This window comes from Trachurus trachurus (assembly GCF_905171665.1).
Source record: "Trachurus trachurus genome assembly, chromosome: 22".
Taxonomy (NCBI): domain Eukaryota; kingdom Metazoa; phylum Chordata; class Actinopteri; order Carangiformes; family Carangidae; genus Trachurus; species Trachurus trachurus.
In genome coordinates, this window is record NC_139907.1 from 15,736,226 (window position 1) to 15,757,626 (window position 21,401).

Genomic DNA, 21,401 nt, shown 5'->3' on the forward strand with positions numbered 1-21,401 from the left:
TTTTTATTCCTCTTGCAGCTTTCTCAGTACACACCAGCTTTGCCGCCACAGTGCGTGTGCGTTAATGAGCTTGTGTCAGACGGTCCTATGACACAGTAAAAAACACACTCCCTCATTCCCTCTCTCTGCATCCCACACTTCCCGTGAACTTGCAGCCTGGAGTTTTCCACAGCGCCCCAGGGCCGGCTGACTACACACATCTCAGCTGTCTGGGAGCACAGAGACACCCTGCAACCGTGGCCTGTTAGTGGTCGCCTGAATGGAACTGACTTTTTATACAAATATTGACTTTACTCACTCAGCATGGAGAGAAGTTGTGAATGAAACACTTGAAAAGATCGTTTCAGTTTAACTTTTTTAATAGTGGATTTGTAGTTTTGGAGATATTGGGTGGATTCAAAAACTGCAGATAAGAGACGACTCAGAAAAAGTTTGTGTTACAGCGAACAGCTTGACTTTAGCACAACTTCCTCTGGGACCTGCCCTCTCTTTAATGCCCACAGGGCTGAACTGTACTGTATATTTGACATGTGTTTTGAATGAGGCACAGTGGATGTTAAAGTGGAGTGAGTGCTCCACTTGTATTTTTACCATGACTTTGCCACATGCGGAGCTGTAGACAGCAGCTCTGTATCTGGCTAGCCAGCCATTCATCAGACCAGGCGGCTGCTTTGACGCCACACCTGCAGAAAAGCTGATGTGTCTCATTCCGCAATGTGGCGGACAAGACCGCCTACTAATGATGTGATGTTTTATTTATTTTGCTACGGGGGAAAACTTGCCACAGATTGCTTACAGGTGACCTAAAATAACTGCGGTCAGCCATGTAGGAGAGCAGAAAAATGGTCCAGTACATCAATATTTCACACCAGTGTGTCGTCACAGCATTTTATACTGGTTTATTACAGTATGTGTTCCCTCCTGGTAACACCTCAAACCTCTGACCTTGTGCTGCTGTGCCCACATCCACACTGCTGCGTTTTCATTTTAAAAACCCATTTCTGTTTCTGTGCTGTTCTGGTATTCTCAACCACTGAAAACTGTGACTTTTAAAATCACTGCTGGCCTTGCCTTAGTTTGAAAACTCAGGGAATGTATTGTGTTGTAGCCTGGTTGGGCAAAGAAATGACCGTTGGAAATGACGGCATAGACACCCGCGGTGTCACGATTGGGGTTTGTCAGCCTGGACTACCAGTGGCAAAAGCAACATGAATAACAAATTACGAGCGTTACTAACCTTGTTGCATTTGCTAGCAGCTGTTGTCTACTTAAATAATGAGTTTTAACACTGCAGCTGTCTTTGCTGTTCCTTGGGCATAATACTTTTACAACTAACGTTTTGCGGAGACACTCTGCTTCCTGTTTACACCAAAGTAGTGTTTAGTTATCATGACCGCTCAGGTATGTTGTCAGGTGTGTTAGCCTAGACGCCGGAGATGATTTTTATATGGAAACATTGTTTTGAAATCAAAATGGCTTAGTATGGACTAATGGTACATAATCCATTATGACTAATTGATGATTAATGATTAAGTTTCCAGTCAGTTACGAAAACTCGGGGGACCTTCAGTAACCCCAAGCTTGATATTCAGTAGTGAAAAAAAAGCTGTACATTACTACATTTACACTTTGTCTTGTTTTTTGTGTTATTGAATTTGTCATGATGACAGTATTGTGCAGCTTCTACTTGTAGACATGTTATCATGTTGTTTTCATGCAGAAATTATAATGTTGTGAGGGTATCGGCTGGGATAAGCTAACAATGCTAACAACAACAATATCTTATAAAGCGGCTGCTTTTCTGACTTCTGATGTCATTCATGCCCTAAATCCTGTTTTCCAAGGTAAATAGCTGGCTGTAGATAACTGGTAGAAGGACAGCCACAGTGATGGACTGTGCCTTTAAAACCACAGTGGTTTTAAAGGAACTGGCCTCTAATGGCGGGAAGGTGTTGGTGGGTGGGTTTCACTGGCTGCTTGGCGATCCCACAAACGCGTCTGAAGCATACTGACACCTTTACAGCCAAACCAGTGTGGAGAGAAAACTGAAGCCCCGACTCCTCATCATGTCATGATGTATTGCTGGTGTTCATGCTGTTATTTTTACTCGCATGTCGTTTGGCTTGTTGTGAAAATATCACAGCTCATCTGGAATATTTTTGGAGCGACGGTCCGTGTCTGAGGGACAGACGCTGTGAATGTGCCGCCGTCGGTGGAAGCATCTGATCCCAACGTTGATCAAAGGGGAAGATTGATCACATCTGTCTCGCCGAGAGCTCCGGTTTCACATTTTGCTGCCTCTCCAAACAGTGTGGGCTGACCGCAGCACAGTGGTGAAATAAATGTGATTAACATGATGTCGAGCCTGTCCCAAGATTTTCACATCAAAACCAGAGCCGTTTATTTATGAAGTGTGCGTGTGTGCAAGTTACACTGGAGCAGGTCCTCTTAAAACGCTCTTCAGAAGTTTCCTCAGTGGAGTAAAGTTTGTTTGTTTTCATCTTGTAACATCTGGTACCTCAATAAAACACGGATTGCAACCCACCACCGCACACGCACAAAATAAATTGGATAATTACATCCCAGACTGCTGCCTTTTTATTGCCTGATTTCCACCGTATATGGCAGACAGTCTCCTCACATGACTGTCGCAGCGGGAAGGCTTAAAGGGTGATGCAGGGTTAGTAGACACGTTATTAAGAGACACCAGACAGAACCCAGATGTGTGTGAGAGAGAGGGAGAGGGAGAGCTTTCAACGAGTGTGTGGTGATGACAATAGCAATACTGCAGACGGGGAGGATTTCTTGGATTGTCTTTTGTTAAAATTGAACACGTGTGTGTGTGTGTTGTATGCCGAGGGGCCTCTTTGAAAAGCGGGAAAGCATCTTGCTAAGCAGACATGCTGTCATCAGCACAGGGTTTGTCGGCAGGAACAATGGGGCTGGGACTCTTGTCTTGTCTGTCAGTCACTCCAACGTGCAATCAGCCAGGAATGTCTTTTTTCCACAGACGGTCACGGTGGAGAAGGAGGTGGAGAGCGCTGCGATGAGATGAACTTGTCAAGCCGGACTCTCTTTTTGTTGTAGTCGGTGGCTCCTGCTCTCCTGCCTTTCCCACTGTCTGCATGAGAAGTTACTGATCTCTTTTCATGTTCACACAAGCTTAAATAATCTCTGGACTGGAGTGCTTAAATCGAAACATTGTCAGTCAGGAAGGAAAAGTAAAATGATTTCGATTGTCTTTTTTTTTTTTTTAGGACAAATAAAGGTTGTTGATTCCAGCTTCGCCCTGCTCTTCTGCCTTACACCTTCTACTGTAAACTGAATATTGTACAACACAAACATTGTAATGAGGTCTCTGGGAATACAGTATCTCTACTAACCAGTATGTGGCAGATTAATTACATTCATTTGCAGTGGCAGCCTGAAGTCACATCTCGTAGCTTTGTTCTCCACAACTGACAGAAGTACGGTGAATAAAAGATAAAAGTTACACCAGTGTATTATAATGTAGAACAAACCTCCCTGACATTGGTTAGCATCCAAAATGAGCTTCTTTTTTTAGATGTATAAAGCTACCTCAGTGTTTGACCCAGAAAGTGGACAGCTGCTGCGTCATGAAACGTCTGTGTGAACCTCTCTCTTTTTTTTTCTTACTAATTTCCCTCTCTCTTGTTTTGGTTTAGAAGACATTTTTTGGCAAAAGCTTTGCCCGACCACGTTGAGTTGATTCGTTCTGGTTTGGTTCTTTGTAGCTGTGCTCTGTGCTCACCCAGCCGAGCTTTGTCTCATGACAGCAGCCGGGGGAAAATGCAAGTTTATACAGAAATTTGTTTCCTGTTCTATGCTGTGTTTTTTTTTTGCCAAAGTTAGTTGTGGTTACAGGCCAACAGGAAGTGGTTGTGAAAACTGAGAGAGTGGTTGACCCCCTTTTTATTGTATTGCCTTTTTTGGTCCACACTTATATTATGTTATACTCTCAAAAGTAGTTGTAAATTCTGGTTTGAAAAGACCAAACTGTTGTATAGCGAGGATCGGCCTCTAAATTAAATTACACACTGTGCTGTAATCTATTCTGAACATCCTCAGCGTTAGTTAGGCCTTCTGGTATCTTCTTTCTTTCCCCCTCCTCTGTCTGTCTCTGAACACACATTAGATATTATCTCGCAAAGATCCGTAACCCGACACACGTTACTCTACAGTTCAGTACCATAAGTGAATGGATCGCCGTGGCAACGACCTCCACGACCCAGCAGCGTTGTGATAGTGTCTGTAGACCGGCTGCAGCAGATGGTGCCCGTTTGTAATCACACTGGTGATGATGATGATGATGATGATGGTGATGGTGATGATGATGATGTCATGCATTAAGAGGAGGATTAATTCAATTCAGTTTGGGGTTTTTCCTCCCGCTCAGCGAAGAGCCTCTTTGGTTCGTTTGCTTTGAGCCGCTATCGGGACAGTGAAAAGTGCTGATGTCGCAGTACCGCTCGTATGAAGTGTGCTTGTGAAGCGGCTCCAGGCTCAGAGGCCGCGTCCATTGTGTGAGGATTCAGCTCTGATCCGGCGCCGTTGAAAACGCCGCGGCGCTGGAATTCCCCTCACGCTGACTGGGAGTGGGGTTTTTTGGGGTTAAAAGTGTCTAATTTTAGAGCAGCCTGCCTGCCTGCGCTACGAAACAAGAGGGCTCCAACAAAAGGTGGTCTGGCTGCTCAGTGAAGAGTCACTCATGCTCAACCCCGGAGAGCACATCAGAGTGGAAACGTGTGAAAGTGGCTGAGGAGTCCTGTGTGTGTGTGTGTGTGTGTGTGTGAGAGAGGGAGAGGGTGATTTAGTGCTATGAGTTTGTTGTGTTCAGCTGGTTTATTACCCTGCCTGGCCGCCCACCCCCTCTCCTCTCCACCTCCACCACTCTTGTCTTCCCCCCTTTCCCCCGGCCGGCAGACCACTCTGTGCAGATTGAAAGGGTCTGCTGAAGCGTGATACTGCTTGATTGTTAGTTGTGTGTGTGTGTGTTTGTGTGAGACTGAGGCTGTACTTGGGCTTGGAGCTGTGTGTCAATGTTCATGTAAATGTAAATGCTTTAGTGGGGTTAGATCCACCGATGTCCAAGCACAATGTGGTAAAGTGTTGATGGCTCAATGATTTTACACAGGAAATGAGGCTGTAGCATCAGTTATATCTACCATAGGAGCTTGGCATTTCTTTACTTTACATTTGTTATGGTTTATGTTTTATATACCACTCTGTACTTTGTCCATGAGAGAGTAATGACAAGTTAATGTTTCAGCTTTGAAATGTCCACTACATTTTGTATTTGTCGCAAATGACATCTTATCAGAACATGTTTGTTCTGATAATCTATATCATCTATCTATATCAGTATCAGCCTCAGTGATCCTGTAATGGACAGGCCATGAAAGCCAGCAGAAGTTAATCAAAATATGTGCTGCATTTTCACTTTTTCACTGCTTCACAACTCACTCAAACCCAGGAGCTTCTCAGACTAAACATATTAATGTACTTATTTATAGATACATGTTGAGTTTCTAAAGCTCAGCTGGTGCATCGCTGCGTCTGATTATGGCATCATGAGGTTGACTTAACCCGAACTCATCTGAGTGTAGGTTTCTGAGTTTCATAGTGTATTTACAACGTAGAGCTATTCATATTCAAGCTGTTACAGTACATACAGTAGCTGCAGCATATGCACAGAAAGCTTTAGTCACAAAGGGAACAGACTGCTGTAAATCTCTTGTCCATTTGTCGTCATTGACAGAAACATTCACAGCACAGCTGCTCAGAGTGCTGCTTTCGCTTTTGACACATTTATTGCCATTTTTATGCGCACAGTGGTGAAGGTATGAAACTCTGCAGTGACACTCTGCTTAACTACATGAGTATGTGACTTGTGTTGAAATGACATTTTAGCACAGGCAGGCACTAACAGAGAAGCATGTGACATCACATCACAGTCAATTTATTGTCAAACATGTCTCTGCACGATTTTGCGGCCTGGTGTCTAATTGATTCTGTGCCCCAATCAGCCATTTAACAGTGTTACATGCTTTTTTGACGTCAGTGCCTCACCCTTGTTTGACCTCACGCAACATCAAATTATCCATAAATACATGGAGGCAGTTTCAAGTGCATTTTATAGGCACGTGTTGAAAGTCCTCCCTGCAGTGATTAATCACAATGTGAGATTAGAAATCCTGAGAATTACATATTGATTTATAGTCAAAGTGTAAATGTTGTAAATGCTCAAATGTTGGATTTTTGGAAATCTTTTGGGGGAAAAAAAGATGTGCGTCTCTTCTGATAATCTGTTAATCATTTAGATCTTTTGTTTCTTGCAAAAATGCTAAAAGAGCCATTGACTTAGCGTGTTAGTATTCAGGGTTTTCTGGACAGTTGGTTACACAAAAACCAGGACGCCACAAACAAGGACATTTGAGGACACCACCTCGGGCGAGGAATGGGCTCCTCTGTTTTCTGACATTTTGTAAAGCACAAGATTAATGGATTAATTTAGTAATTGGGAGATTAATCAATAATTACAATAATGAATGAATGAATGAATGAATGAATGAATGAATGAATGAATGAATGAATGACAACAACTGATGAAATGAACAATAATCTCCTCCAGGACTCTAGTTGAACTAGAGGAGGAACCTGCCAGAAGCTTAGATACAGCGGAGGTGCTTTCAGTGCTCTGGAGCCTTTCATTTTCAACACGAGAGCAGACTCCATGTCCGGAGCAAAGGTGATTTCTGCTTTGCTAAGACAAAACACTCTTGAGTGGTCATTTGCAGTTTCTTTTTCAAGGTGTTTGTGTGATTGGCCGGTTTTTCCGTGCAGACAGAAATCTGTGAGTAATGTTTTTGTAAAACAGCTTTGCTTTTGTCAGTCTTTTATGCATGCATACCTACCTACACATGCATATATATATATATATATGTATGTATACACATGCATGACTGTGTAGTCTGACCTACTGTCTGTCTGAGCCAGACAGAGCTAATTGGACATGACTTATGTGGCTGATGAGTCATTTATCATGAGCTGTAGGAAGTAAAACCACAGCACTGAAAGTCCCACTTTTACTCAGAAGAACAACTCACTTACAGGACAGCTGGCAACAGTTGCTCTGGAAAATAACATCCGGTTATAGTTTTATCATGTACTGTTGGAGGTTTATTTTTTGTTAATTGAATTAATTTGTATTTGTGGAAACATTGTTTAGAAGGTTGTTTTTTTTTTAAGCTACCTGCTCCAATTAATATTTACATGAATTCAAATCACTTTCCCAGTGTTATTTGTACGTGAAGTACATGAGCTTCATGGACTCTTCAAGGTGAATATGGCCTCGTACACAACACAAAGAGGTCGACAGTGGTGATGATGTTGCTCTGCTGCTGCCTGCATGACACTGGCTGTATCTCAGAGGTCAGACTGAGGACAGGTCTGGGTGATTACTGCTCTGCTGGTGTGACTGCGCCTTACTTTGTTTTTATTTTTCAGTAGAACGACGTACTATGATGTAATTTTAAAGTTCTTTGTTAAAGGCAGTATTGTGTAATTGGGAGTTTATGTTGTCTAAATGAGGCAGTGGCCAGATCTGTTGATGCAGTTCATGAGTAACATGCATTGATGATCCATCAAAACGCACTCAAATCTCACAGCTTTCTGTGCAAGGGAGTCAATAAAATTCAATTACAAAGGTATGACTGTGTGGTTGTTCTGTTCAGTTGATTCTCTGCCATTTTTTTAGGTGGTTCTTTCTCTGAGCTCTGCATTCCTCATTTATTCAGCCTGTCCCTCCACCAGTGGCTCTTAATTTATGTCGTTTTCTCTTCAAAGTCATTTCTGTCTCTGTTTCCTTTGGATGTGTGTGTGTGTGTGTGTTTCACTGTGAAATACAGACCCTGGGAAGGAAAGGTACTGAGTGCTTCTTCAATTTTGTAATAGGAAAAGCTCAAAACTTGGATGTTAATACAGCAGATTTATAGATTCATGGTACGTTTTGTCATCACATCTAGTGGTGCAGAGAAAGAGAGGGGAGAGGGAGGATGTGTGTGTGAGTACAGTATTACTGTGTGTATATTGCAAGGGGGCAGTTGTCGGTCTGAGAAGTGAAGCTCACTTCCGCATTCAAAAAGCTGCAATCCCCTCGGCTGTCGCTGGGGGCTGGCTCCAGAAGGGAGCAACTCCAATTAAGCCCCATGTTAAAATAGCCGATTTTACAGCTTAAAAAAACATATTTACAGCCTGGTACATTTTATTTTTTTGGTCTCAATCGATAGTTTCTACCCCCGCACACACTCTGAGGGGGGTGAATTTTTTTTAAACTCTACCGTTTTACTATTATTAGGTTTAAAGTTCTGGCCAATTAGGGAGCAGAACCGTTGAGTGACAGGTCCGGCGACCGCTGCTTCGAGGCCAGTGGGCGGGCTCTCGGCCGGCCAACCGCCGCACCGCTCCAAATATGGCAAGTAGAATCCAACATGGCGCGGCTCAAACCCCCGTAGTAGCGGCACAAAACAGACTCCCCCAAACCAATGGGTGACGTCACGGACGCTACGTCCATTCTTTTTACAGTCTATGGTATATTGTAGCTGAATGGGAACCATTGTGTGTTTTTTTGTTTTCAGAGGGTCTAGGGGATCTGATATGTGTCAGTCAGACGGGGAGTGGGGCAGGGGAAAGTGGCGCCGACTTTGGGCCGGTGGGCCGGACGGACTTAATAAAGTCCCTGAAAACTAATTTCCCCAAATCCCCCTCATCCCTAGAGAGTCCCTCACTCATCACTGATACAGTGGTGCATTGTCTCTGCTGAGCTCTCAGTGTTTTGTTCTGGTTACTGTGTTAGTCTGTGCTTAATACTAGTGTGTGTGTGCAATGTTTGTGGGTTATTCATAGGTTTGCACTACAACTCAGGGAAATGTCCTTCAGATGCTCACTGCTCTTGTCCTACAAATACTATTATACTGATAAACACACACATGCTGACACACACACACACACACACACACACACACACATTCACATTCACATTCACATACACTAACACAATAACCGACGAGGGAGCTCCGGTCTATTCTTAGCTCTGCCTTGAATAATGCATTACTTGCAGCTAGAGTGGAGCTGGCATAGAGACAGCCCTCCACATGGAACGTGCACCGAGGGTGTGGACAAAATAACAGGAACACCAAAGAATTTAATTAATTTTTGCAGCAACATAAACTGCAACCTCAAATATTACGAAAGGTTGAATGAATTAACAGCCACAAAGACAGTATGAACTGTCAGTGACTCTTGAGTCAAAGGAATAATGGACAAATACCATAACAACTCAACTATTTTTCAATGCACCAGTCCAATGATGACGTGTTAAAGGGATAAGACTTACAGTTAAGGTCAAAATTATTAGCCCCCATGCAACTTTTTAACATTTCCCTAAAATAATGCCCAATGTTAGCAATATTCATAAAATTTTATTTAGTAAATCATTCATCAATGATATGACCCCATTTTGGTACACTTTGGAATGTGAAATAAATATTCGAGATTTATTTATGAACAATTTGGTAAAAATTGAGATGGTCAAAATTATTAGCCCTCTATGGGATTTTTTGCTTGCTTTTTCTGCTAACTCGGTTTGAAACCACACCTGAGCAGTCAAAAAACACAAGATTTCCAAAACTTTGGAGCGCAAAATAATCAGAGATGTCAACAAGAAACCCTGGAGCTCTGCAAAGACGATTGTTGCTGAACTGGCTTCATCTGGACATGATGTTTCATGCAAGACTGTTGTGAGGGATCTTCATCGTGGTGGACTTAATGGTCATCGTCCAAGAAAAACCCCTTTGCTCTCACGGCAGCACATCAAAGTCGGACTGAACTTTGCCAGAGACAATTTGAAACATTAGGGTGAGTTTTGGAAGTCTGTGCTTTGGTCTGATGAAACTACACATGAGCTGTTTGGGCATGCACCACGATGAAGAGCCCTCACAACAGTCTTGCATGGAACATCATGTCCAGATGAAGCCAGTTCAGCAACAATCGTCTTTGCAGAGCTCCAGGGTTTCTTGTTGACATCTCTGATTATTTTGCGCTCCAAAGTTTTGGAAATCTTGTGTTTTTTGACTGCTCAGGTGTGGTTTCAAACCGAGTTAGCAGAAAAAGCAAGCAAAAAATCCCATAGAGGGCTAATAATTTTGACCATCTCAATTTTTACCAAATTGTTCATAAATAAATCTCGAATATTTATTTCACATTCCAAAGTGTACCAAAATGGGGTCATATCATTGATGAATGATTTACTAAATAAAATTTTATGAATATTGCTAACATTGGGCATTATTTTAGGGAAATGTTAAAAAGTTGCATGGGGGCTAATAATTTTGACCTTAACTGTATGTCCAACCTTGACACAAGGTGATGCAGCAACCCTGAACAACAGAATCCTAAACCAAAACTGAATCAGTGCAAACTGAACCATAAATAAATACACCTAAACACAACAAAAACAAGTACAATTTAATTTATATCATTTCAATTCAGTATATAAAATTATTTTTGCCTCGATTACCTTGATATTTTATTAAAGGCTGTTCCACAGTATAACATAAAAAAGAAACTTCTGGCTGCATTATTTACTTGAAGCACTCAACATGAACTCACACTGGCCCTGGTGTTGGATGCTGAAAATGAACGATCGCTGCCTTTGACATTCAGGAATCAGGAGAAAACCCACTGCTCATTTTGTACACCATGATGCTGCACCCTGTGCTGCTCTACCCTGAGCTCAGCTGTGCAGGCAGCAGTAGTAAAATAAATTCAGGTTAAACCAACAGTCATCTGTCTCTCTGGTACTTGAGTGATTTCCCCTTTCATCCACCTCTTCATCACCAGCTCTTTGTTTTTTCTCCTCTGTCCAGGCTCTGGATGTGGACCGCAGTGTTCTGTACAAAATGAAGAAGTCTGTGAAGGCCATCTACACGTCTGGTCTGGGTGAGTCCTCCCGTGTGTCCTGTCTGTCTGGATTTTCACTTCCCCTCACTTTGGACAGGAACCTTCAAAGATGTCAAGATCAATCTGATGAGGAACAGCAGCGGTTAAGAAGTTAATCGAGTGTTACGTACATCTAGAGTTTTGGCCTGCAGGACAGACTAAGCCAACAATTTGAAATGATTCCTTTGAGCTGTGGTTTTTGTTTTGTTCCAGTGACATTTTTTACACAGAAATATTACTTTGATTAATGCACAATAGATTAACGATGAAAATAATAATTAATCGCATCCCCACTGCCTTTGTTCCCCCTGTCTTTGAGGCAGGGGTAGGAAGGGTGGTTGTTTTGCCTGCATGTGTTATTACCATGCTCTTTGTGACTGGTTGTGCCAGTGTTGGGTGTTTCCAGTGTCTTTTGTTTGGCTTGCCTGACAGAACCCCGCTGAGAGAGAGAGAGAGAGGGAGAGAGAGGGAGAAAGGCAGAGAGAGAAAGAGAGAGAGGGACCTCCGAACAATGTGCTGAGCATGTCTTTTTCAGAACAGTGTGAGCTCTGTTCAGGCCAGAGGGACAGCTGTCTGGTCCAGACCCCCAGAGGAACAGCTGGGGAGGGGCACACACTCTGTTTGTATGTGGGTGCTGAGGCATAGACACACAAGTCATGTTCTCACTTCACTGCACTGTTAAACATGCATTTACACACATACGCCGCGCATATGTGCGGCCAGACTCCCAGGACACAACAGTCTGATATTGTTTATACTGTATGCAGGTACACCTGCGTGTAGAAGATTAACCTGTGCGGTTTTCTCACACTGGGCCGCTGCCAAAATGAATGGCCCCCATTGTCCATAACCGGCCTTCATTTGCGTCTGTGTGCTTAGTGCAGCAAGTTAGACATCTGAGAGTCGGAGGTGTTTCAGGCAGCTGAAGTCTGTTTTCATTATGAACACGTTTATCTGCAGTAGGAAAAACTGGGAGGAAAAAAAACAACCATTTGCCTTGAAAACTGAAACTTGTCTAGATTTCTGTCAGTGTTTGCAATATAAACACTGACGTGTCCGTGGGAATTCCTGTGTGAACGCTGTTGTTTGCAGAGCTACCAAGAGAAACCCACTTTAACCTGGGTCACCTTTTCTTATCAAGGGTTATTTACCGTAAAAGCTTTGCAGTCTGATCTGTTTTGTACACACCTGGGATGACTCTAGAGCAAGACATGGAGACTTGTGCTTGAACAAAGATTTGATGATGCCTTATGATCTATATGTAGTCTGCTGTTTTACCCTGTTAACTAGAAAAACGGTGTAGTTAAAGCTGCATTGATCAACATTTTCATACAAACAATGATTCAAATCAGTATTTGTATGTGATTGGTGTTTCTCTTAGTGATGAACCTCTAGAGAATTAGTACTTCACTATTCAGCTCTCCTTGGCCTACAAGTTGTTTGTATGCTCCACGACTTTAACATTACTTAGCTCTCAGTGCTCCCAGCAGACAGCTGTTGACAGCTGTGGTGCTGCGTATTTAAACGCAGCAGCAGCTAAAAGGCCAGGTATTTCCCTCAGACCAAAAGAGGGCCACAACCTGAAGTAGGTGTGCCAGATGTGGAAGGCGGCAAGTTTTCCCAACACCCCCAATACTCCCCCAAGGGTTAAAAGAAATCAATGATGCTGATATTTTCCCCCCATCGTTTTAGACATTTTCTACTTTCCATTATGTTTCACTTTGTGAAAGTAACAATAATCGCAAGTCAGTGCTGTTTGGATTCATATCAATCAGCAGTTCAGTCACATAGAAAATCTAAGTGCTGCTCTTCAAATTGTTTATTAGAATGTAAATATACTGCAAATGAAATGTAGCTCAACCAAAACCTGCAACACACTGTTACTAAGTCTTCAGCCCTGATGCTGCAGCTTGATTAAATCAGCTGTAAACACTTCAGCATGGGTAAATACTTCTATACACAAAATGTAATCAGTGGAAATTTCCCCCAGATCTTAAAAATAAATAATCTACGCAGGTGAGATTTATTATTCAGAGGATAATTACAAACGACTTCCACAAAACCATAACAGTAATCAGAAAGATCTAAATACAGCTAAATTGGACTGCAAAGTGTAAATGACAACATGCATTAACTGTAATGCTGACATGCATGGAGGCGTTCGCGCCGCAGCATCTAAAGCAAATCTCTGCCATCTGTGTGCTTAAAGAAACTGAGTGAAAGCACTGAGTCTTCTTCATGTTCTCCAGAGACGGTGCAGGGCTGAAGCCTGAATAATGAGGCACACAACGGGGAGCCTCAACGCCGACCGCCTCGATACACTCCTGGTGTCACTGACACTGTCATACTCCAAAACCCCTGAGGATTTTGGGCTCAGGCACGAGGAAAAGTAATGACGAGGAGAGGATGAAGGGCGAGAGTGATGTCAGAGGTTTTGCTTACAATGGCGAGGTAAAATAAACATGATTACGACGCTATAGGGAGAACTTAAAGGGCTGAGAGAGAGCGCGTACTTCTTTGTATAACAGTATACAGCTTGTACCAGACAGAGGAGGAAAAAGCTGGGGAAGTGAGAGAGAGAAAGAGGTGAGAAAGGGAGATGCGAGAAAAGCTTTGCTGGTGAGCGAGAGAGAGCTCCGTGTTGCTGCAGGGACCTGTCAGGTTGTCAGCTCGTGGGTTTTGATGAATAAACCAGCAGCAGCATCTCAACACCCTCCCTCCAAAAGAAAGAAGCCGGAGCTGATGGAGCAGAGCTGCTAGCACAGTTCTGCCAAAGCTGCTGAGCAGATAACCACCTGAGGCGGACGAGTGAAAACGCCGCCGTGTTCCAGCTGTTGTTGTTGCACCTATAGGTGGCCAGAGGAGCTGGACGGGGTCGGCTGAATAATGCAGCACACGACCCCCGAGTCGCTTCAGGGAAAAAAAAAACACTGAACTTGATGGCGTCTGGGTTGGACATGTGCTCCAGGTCACAGCTGCACACACACACACACACACACACACACACACACACACACACACGGACAGAAGCATTTCTCTTTTAGCTGCCAGGTAACCAAGAAAATGAGACTCCCAGAAGTGCTAATGTAATTAAATTGGATGGATGTCTGAGGAGAAGAACCCAAGGAGGCAGTGAAATAAAGGAGGGAGAGGACAAAAAAAAGAGAGTGTAATGAAATGAGACAGAGTCACCTCTGTTCATACAAGTTAGATTTAAATGAAAGTTTGACATTTTCGAAAATATACCCGCAATAAACCGAGAAGATTGATTCTACTATGGGTAATGCTTTGACAGAGCGATGCTAACCGTTTCCGTTTGGATTCAGCATCATGTTTACAGCCATGACGATGGCATGGATGAGCTCATCCTCTGTGACTCTTGGCAGACCCTGTGTCTTCTCTGCATGCTGGTGACCATTACTGTCGAGCGGACATGGAGCCTAGTGTTGTTTTCACAGAGTCCGCAGAGAGATATGGAATTGATCTGAGGTCGGCTGCACATTGTGTTGGTGAGCGTCGGCGTGTCGGCTGACCAGGAATGAGTGTGTGACATAGGGAAAGAGGAAGCAGAGGCCAGCCTGCTACCTGGTGATTAAACTCTGTGTTTGTGTGTGTGTGTGTGTGTGTGTGGGAGATAGAAGAAGCGGCAAAACAGGCCTTTGGGATGTTAGGTAATCCTCAGCAGACGCCTGGAGGCCACAATTTTCCCCCTACATGTATGTTTGAAAGGGAAAATACAGAAAAGGATGTTGTACATAACTGGGTGTTAGCAGGCCGGTTGTGTTGGTTCTAAGTGTGTGTGTGTGTGTGTGTGTGTGTGTGTTCGAGTATTATGCCTATTTTCTGCAGTAAACACAAGGTCATCTCCCTCTCTCCCTCTCACACACTGTCACAGCTTATTGCCACAATGTTTTCTGAAGCTTAATCTGTCTTTTAATTTTCTATTTATATCCCTTTAAAAAAACTATTTATGACAAGAGGTCAAAAGTAGAAATTGCTTCACTTTAAGAGCTCACAGGCTAAAAAAAAAAAAAGTCCTTGTGATCCTTGGGCTGGATCCAGGGGAAATGAGAAATCATCTATTTTTCACTTAAATTCCTTCCATAAGTTAAACAATGACATAATTTATGACTAGTTTGGGTTCAAAACACTCATCAGATCATTCATCAAGGACCCTGGAAGAAACCCTCAGAGTCAAAATGATACAACAGACTTATCATTTTGACTCTGAGGGTTTCTTTCACTGAACGTCCTCTGTTGAACAGGGGATGTACAGTGTAAAGAGGAGACATGTAGAACTGACGAGGTTTGACTCATCCAAAGCTGTCTCTTTAAGAAAGGCACTCAATGTGACCTTAATGTATTGTTGTTAATATATTCAGTTTTGTCCTGCACATGTTGCCTGTTTTGTTTACAGTGTGGATTATAGAAGAGACCACTGCTGTACTTGTGTTTCGCTTCAGGGTCTTTTTCCTGCCACGTTCCTCACAAACTGGCTCAGTGTGTCATGCAGCCCTTTGAGGTTCAAAGCTGCTCTGTAGTGAAGGCTGCATGTGTGATGTGTTTAGGTCATGTTACAACAAATACGCATGTAGTCACCAAGCAGCCCAGGGGGGTTTGAGCTGTTTGTCGGAGCTGAGTAGCAGCGCTCGGCGCTCTCATGTGCCACTTCAAAAACAAGAGCAGGCCACCGCCCTGTTGGCTCGCAGCCTGGCAGAGCCACAACCAAACAGCTGGAGCTGATGTGTAAAGGAGACTGCATGTGTGTGGTGAGGGTCGCTGTCTGACACATGACAATGATTGAACATTATTATGTCTTTCATGATGCATCTCATGCTCATGCTTTGAATCAGTTTGAACTGAGTTACAACTAAGGATTAGTTTTCTACATCAACAGGGTGAATTGTCTGATCTGCAAAATGTCAGAAAATCTGAGCTGACAAGAGCGAGAAATGAGGATTCAGAAGAAATTTAATTTACACTTTAAAGGCTTGAATTAATTCTTTAATCTACTAATTGTTTCCACTATATTCTAAATGTGTCATATAATGATGATGTGGTGTGCTTAGTTTGTATTTGTCAGATTTTTTTTTTTTTTTTAATGTGCTGGGAACCGATGCTTAAAAAATTAATTGTTCCCTTTGTCGGTGGAATATTATTTATCAACTGTTATCATATTGTTACTTGGTGATTTTAAACAAAGAAACTGTGAATTTCTTGCTGGTTTAAGCCTGTCACATGTCTGTTTCATGTGATAGTGGATGGTGCCATATTTTTTTTATTTTGGCTTGTTGGTCACACAAAAGAAATTATTTGCTGTTTCACTGTGGGCTCCAGGAACTTGTTAATGAGCTTTTTATAGAGCTATAGTATTTTCTAATATGTTCAATAGTAATAATAAACATATATTCATGAAGTAGGTCTTGAGTTAAATCGCATCTCTCTCTGGTACTTAGTTATTACCGCTGGCTGGCTGTTCACTCTCGTTTTGCCCCTTGTGCGCCGTGTTTCGTCGGAGCCTTATCACCCAGCTCACCTATTGCATCAGTTGATATTTCAAGGCTTAAATTAGATTTGTCTGATGTGAGGAGGTCTGTAGGTAGTGACTCAGAGGCTTTCAGCTCTCCCCTTTTTAATAACTTGATGGATATCTCTCTGCGGCAGAGACATGAGCTTATCCAGCTTTATTTATAAACCTGCCACATCTGTGAACTAGTCTGGCTTCTTTTGATCAGTGTGTATGTGTGTAAAAAATAAAATAAAAAAGCTGACTCATGGTGCCTTTCAGTGTACATCCTCACATTTCTACACACTCTCTTCTCCTTGTTGTGGTCCTTCCTTCATGCTCCCTACCAATCGACTGCCCCCCCCCCCCCCCCCATCTGTCTCCGTCACGTCTCTCAGTGATAGTCGTCATAGCAACAGTCCCCTGCGCTCCCATCCCTCGCTCCACCACCATCCCAATGGCATTAGCTGTCATCAGCTGCCTAGTCTGGCGTGAAGTGTATTAAGTGGAGTCATCTCGGCCCAACCTCGTGGTAGATTAGGTCGACTTTAGACACGGTGGGCGACTTCGGTCACGGTTAGTTTAGGGGTTTCCCACCTCCACTGCTGAATGGGGCCGGGAATATGTTTGGTCTGAGGGACGGCTCGGCGTATTTTTCTCTTTGACTTAATGTTTCCTTTGCTCCCTCTCATTTCTCTCTGTCTCCCCATGGGTGTTGATAGGATCTGTCTTGGTACAGATATTATTAAAACAAGGATTTCCATTTTTTTTTTTTTACCCCTGGTGTTTCTTGTCACTTTCAAGGACGTGCAAAATTTAAAATCAAGCACAGCACACAGTTTCTCTAGTCACAGCTAAAGGAGGTGGATTTAGAAAGCAGTGAGCTTACCAGACCTCTGCAGCTTTGCTCCGAGACCACAGGCATGAGGCGACTGTCATGACTCACTTGACTCTTTGACTGACATGTCTAAGGTCAAGTTGATGTAGGTGCTGCCTTTTGACAAGTAAGAAGAATATGCAGAGTACAGATGTCATCATCTAACAATTAAGAAAGTAGAGACAAACAGTCCAATCAGCAGAGCGCAGCGCTTCTCACCTCCATAACCTCATTTCCTGGGGCAAAGCCTGAACTGTAATGGAAAGATTGATCAGCCAGAAAAGTGGATCTTTGTTCGCTGGAAAGGCTTCCATTTATTATTCATACACACCGATTGATTTCCGACTTGTAATGATCAGAGAGTGAAAGACCTTGGTTTGATTCCCGTTTGCTTCCTGTTTCACCTGACCTGTGTGTGTTTTGTGTTTGTGTGTGTGTTACAGCTCACGTGGAGAATGAGGAACAGTACACTCAGGCCCTGGAGAAGTTTGGAGAAAACTGTGTGTACAGAGACGATCCTGATCTGGGTTCAGCCTTCCTCAAGTTCTCCGTCTTCACCAAGGAGCTCACTGCGCTTTTCAAAAACCTGGTGAGTCTGCACTGAATGGTTTGTATGTGTGTGTGTGTGTGTGTGTGTGTGTGTGTGGGTTGACGAAGAGTGAATGGGAGTTGGGAGGGGAAAAGTCCTCTGGGACAAAGAAAGATTTCCATCCTGTCCCTAATTGTCTCAATCCCCTTGAGTCACTGTGTGTGTTCTCTAACACACACACACACATACACACACTCTTTCACTCTGAGCACAAACTGAATCCAGCTGGAACTTAAAGCCCCCAGGAGGTAGCTCTAGTTTTCCATCGAATCAGCCAGAGAGACCCCGAAACACCAAATATCTGCAGGATCTGCTTCATCCTGATCCCGCTCTGTTTAAAGACAGGATTGAATCAAGGTCGAAGCTTTACTAGAACAATCAGACACCGTCATCATGTGAGGTCTGTGTAGACTCGCACTGAGACCAGAAGCTTGAGAGTGTGTTTGTTATCTCAACACCTTCATATTAAAGAAACAGCAGCTGCCACCTGACCTGGATGTGAAGATGTAGTGTCTCAAAGCCACAGCAAGACTTTAACATCTGCAGCTTCACACAGATCATTTTATAACGGTGTGATAATTAAATTTGTGAATGATTAAATGGTACTGTGTGGGCAAACTTAAAGTATAAACTTGGTAAAGTAATAAAGTCATTAGACTCCCATTTCTTCAGTTTTGAGTGTTTACTGGCATCATTTCATTTTACCTTATTACATTCACCCTCTTATCACTGTTGTTTACTACAATAACAACAACACACAGGACACTAAAACGCAGGGAGATACAATCCTTTTAGTCTCCTGCTGGTTTAAATAATCTGATTCAACCTGTCGGCTCTTAACCCGTCTCTCTCTTCACTCTCCTCCAGTTCCAAAACATGAATAACATCATCACCTTTCCTCTGGACAGCCTGCTGAAAGGAGACCTGAAGGGAGTCAAAGGGGTAAGACAACAAACAGCATGGTCTTGTTTTACTCTGCAACTCAATGGCAAGTGTGTGTGTGTGTGTCTGTGTGTTTTCTTTTCTTTCTTTCTCTTGATTTAAGTAAAGTACGAGAAAGAGGACCATCTGTTAATTAAACTGGTGCAAGTACCGACTCATCCATGTGTCATTAGCAGGTCATTTATTCCAGTCCTGCGCTTTGATGATGACATGCAGTTACACCAAAAGTGAAATACTGGCTCTTAATTTGAAGACTTTTTCCCGATAATTCATCTGAAACCTCTTCCTTTGTGAGGAAGGTAAAGAAATTAACACAAAAACAGTAGATTAACACCAACACCAAATATCAATTGAAGTGTGCGTACCTGGGCTGTGGTTTAATCCTCTCCAGGAGACTAGCAGTAAGAGGTAAGAAGTGGTGTTGGCCTGAAGCACCTACTTGACAATCATTGCCCTCTGAAGTACTGAGCTCTTGCTCACTGGGTTAATAACAAGCCGCTTTGATCTACCTGAGGCCTTTTTGCAAGGTTTCCATAAAAAGCGAAAGCTGAGTCAAGTAGAGAGCAAAATACGTAGTTGATGAAATAGTTGCTAGAAAACCACAAAGACTTCAGCCGAGTTAATTTTTGAAGCCAGAAAACTAAAACCTCAAACTTGACCTGTCATGGGAGGTTATGATCACTCAACTGGATGTGTGCTTAAGTGTTAGCACAGAACCTGTGATCAGTCAAAGGGATATATTAAAAAGTGTGAGCATAAACTCTACAGTCACACATGTTTTTGCAGTGAGCATCAGATTAAACCATTACAAAAACTTCAAGGGTGTAAAATCGGTCTCCATCAGATACAGGTAAATAGCTAGAGAGAGCTAGTGAACAATAGGTTTGTTGCCACAAAACATTATTTCTTTTCTTTAACCCGTTCAAAGTCAGATAAAAAGATATTGTTTGACATTGCAACACCAATACTGACACAATACAGTTTTCTTTTCTTAAAAACGTGTTTACTTTTCACAGAGTCTTTAATATTAAATGTTATAAAAATACAAACAAGCCAACTAAACCGTTATTTAAATTAAATTGTGTAATTGTCGTCAAATCTGACGAAGAGTAACCAGGATCACAACACACAGCAGGTAACTGGTTTCTCATGGGTTATCAATGCTACAGACACATTTTGGTCTGTGACACATCAGTCGGTCAGTGAGTCGACCCACTGGACTGAACCCGTTGACAGTCTCTGCAGCTCTGTGATACAATCAGGACTCGTTACTGTCCGTGGCAGTCTGTGACCTTTCACTCTGGAGTCACATGATCGGATGCGGCTTCGACCGAGGTATGATGCGATTAAGCCCGCTCCCTAATGAGTCTGGTTGCCACAGAAACGCCAGTTGTCCCCATGACCCTTGGCCACTTGGCTGTGTCTCGACCTCTGAACTGTTTGTCCTCTTTTGTCCTTTCTTCTCTTTTGCTCTTTTGATTCTCTCTCAAGTGCAATGTCCTCTTTTCAGGCTCCGTCGTCCTTTCCCTTCCATGATTTCCTTTCTTTGTCTTCTTGTCTCTCTCTTGACTCCACTGCTATCCATTTTCCTTCCCCCTCTTGTCTCCTTCGCTGTGTATCCATCACCACCCCCCTCACTCTGCAGCCCGACTTTGGCAGCCAGTCACATCTGTAATACTTACCCACTTATTGCTCATTAGCCTTCGGATGATTCTCATTACCCCAGTGACATGGGGCTAATGAGCTGCCGGTTATATTCTACCTCTGGACACAGACACATTCGCACAGTCATAAATGTCTCCACTGCTGTAACTGTCAGTAAACCTGAGAAATCAGTCTGTTGGTGTCAGGAAAAGCAAAAGGGAGAAAGAAAGTAGAGGAGGAGGGGTCATCCAGAAATAAAGTGATGGATCATTTCTTGCCTTAGTGAGCAGCTACACCCTCCCTCCCAACCTGTTGCTCACCTCCGCAGCCCAAGGCCTTTCCCTTGTCTCTCCCTCCCTCCCTCCCTCCCTCCCTTCATCATCTTCCTCCTCCTCTGTCATTATCCTGTTCTTCCACTCCTCTCCTCTCCCAGGGGGAAGTACCTGTTAAGAGAGGAGGGTGCAGGAAGAAGTCCAGACCTGCATGACAAACTGTTTAGACTGCAGGGAGAGGAGAGGAGAGGAGAGGAGAGGAGAGGAGAGGAGAGGAGAGGAGAGGAGAGACGATGATGAAGTAATGGTTTGATGTGCACGACATGAAAGAGCAAGAGAGACGTATTTTAAAGGTTAAATAAGTCTATGAAAAGAAATTTGTGTCAGTGCTGGTGACAAATGCATGCTTCATGAGTCACACATAAAGAAAGCTCAAAATGTGTGTTTTGTATGATGATTTGTGACTAATTTAAGGTGTTGTTAACCCCCCACCCAGTTTGAGCAACTATAAAACAATTTGACAAATAAACACTCCTCTATAAAAGGCTGTCA

At 43.1% G+C, this 21,401-nt stretch overlaps 1 protein-coding gene across 8 annotated transcripts in view; it reads left to right on the forward strand.

Annotated features, from left to right (window-relative positions):
- The window catches only part of asap2a (ArfGAP with SH3 domain, ankyrin repeat and PH domain 2a), a 59,493-nt gene that overhangs the window by 12,165 nt on the left and 25,927 nt on the right, over window positions 1–21,401 (forward strand). For all 8 annotated transcript variants that reach the window (XR_014596365.1, XM_083998437.1, XM_083998438.1 and 5 more), the window contains exons 2-4: window positions 10,947–11,019; window positions 17,846–17,991; window positions 18,859–18,933. Coding sequence is in view for 7 of the 8 variants with exons in the window: in XM_083998437.1 (XP_083854563.1) it covers window positions 10,947–11,019; window positions 17,846–17,991; window positions 18,859–18,933 (294 nt within the window). In the remaining variant the exon portion in view is untranslated. The remainder of the gene's footprint in view (window positions 1–10,946; window positions 11,020–17,845; window positions 17,992–18,858; window positions 18,934–21,401) is intronic.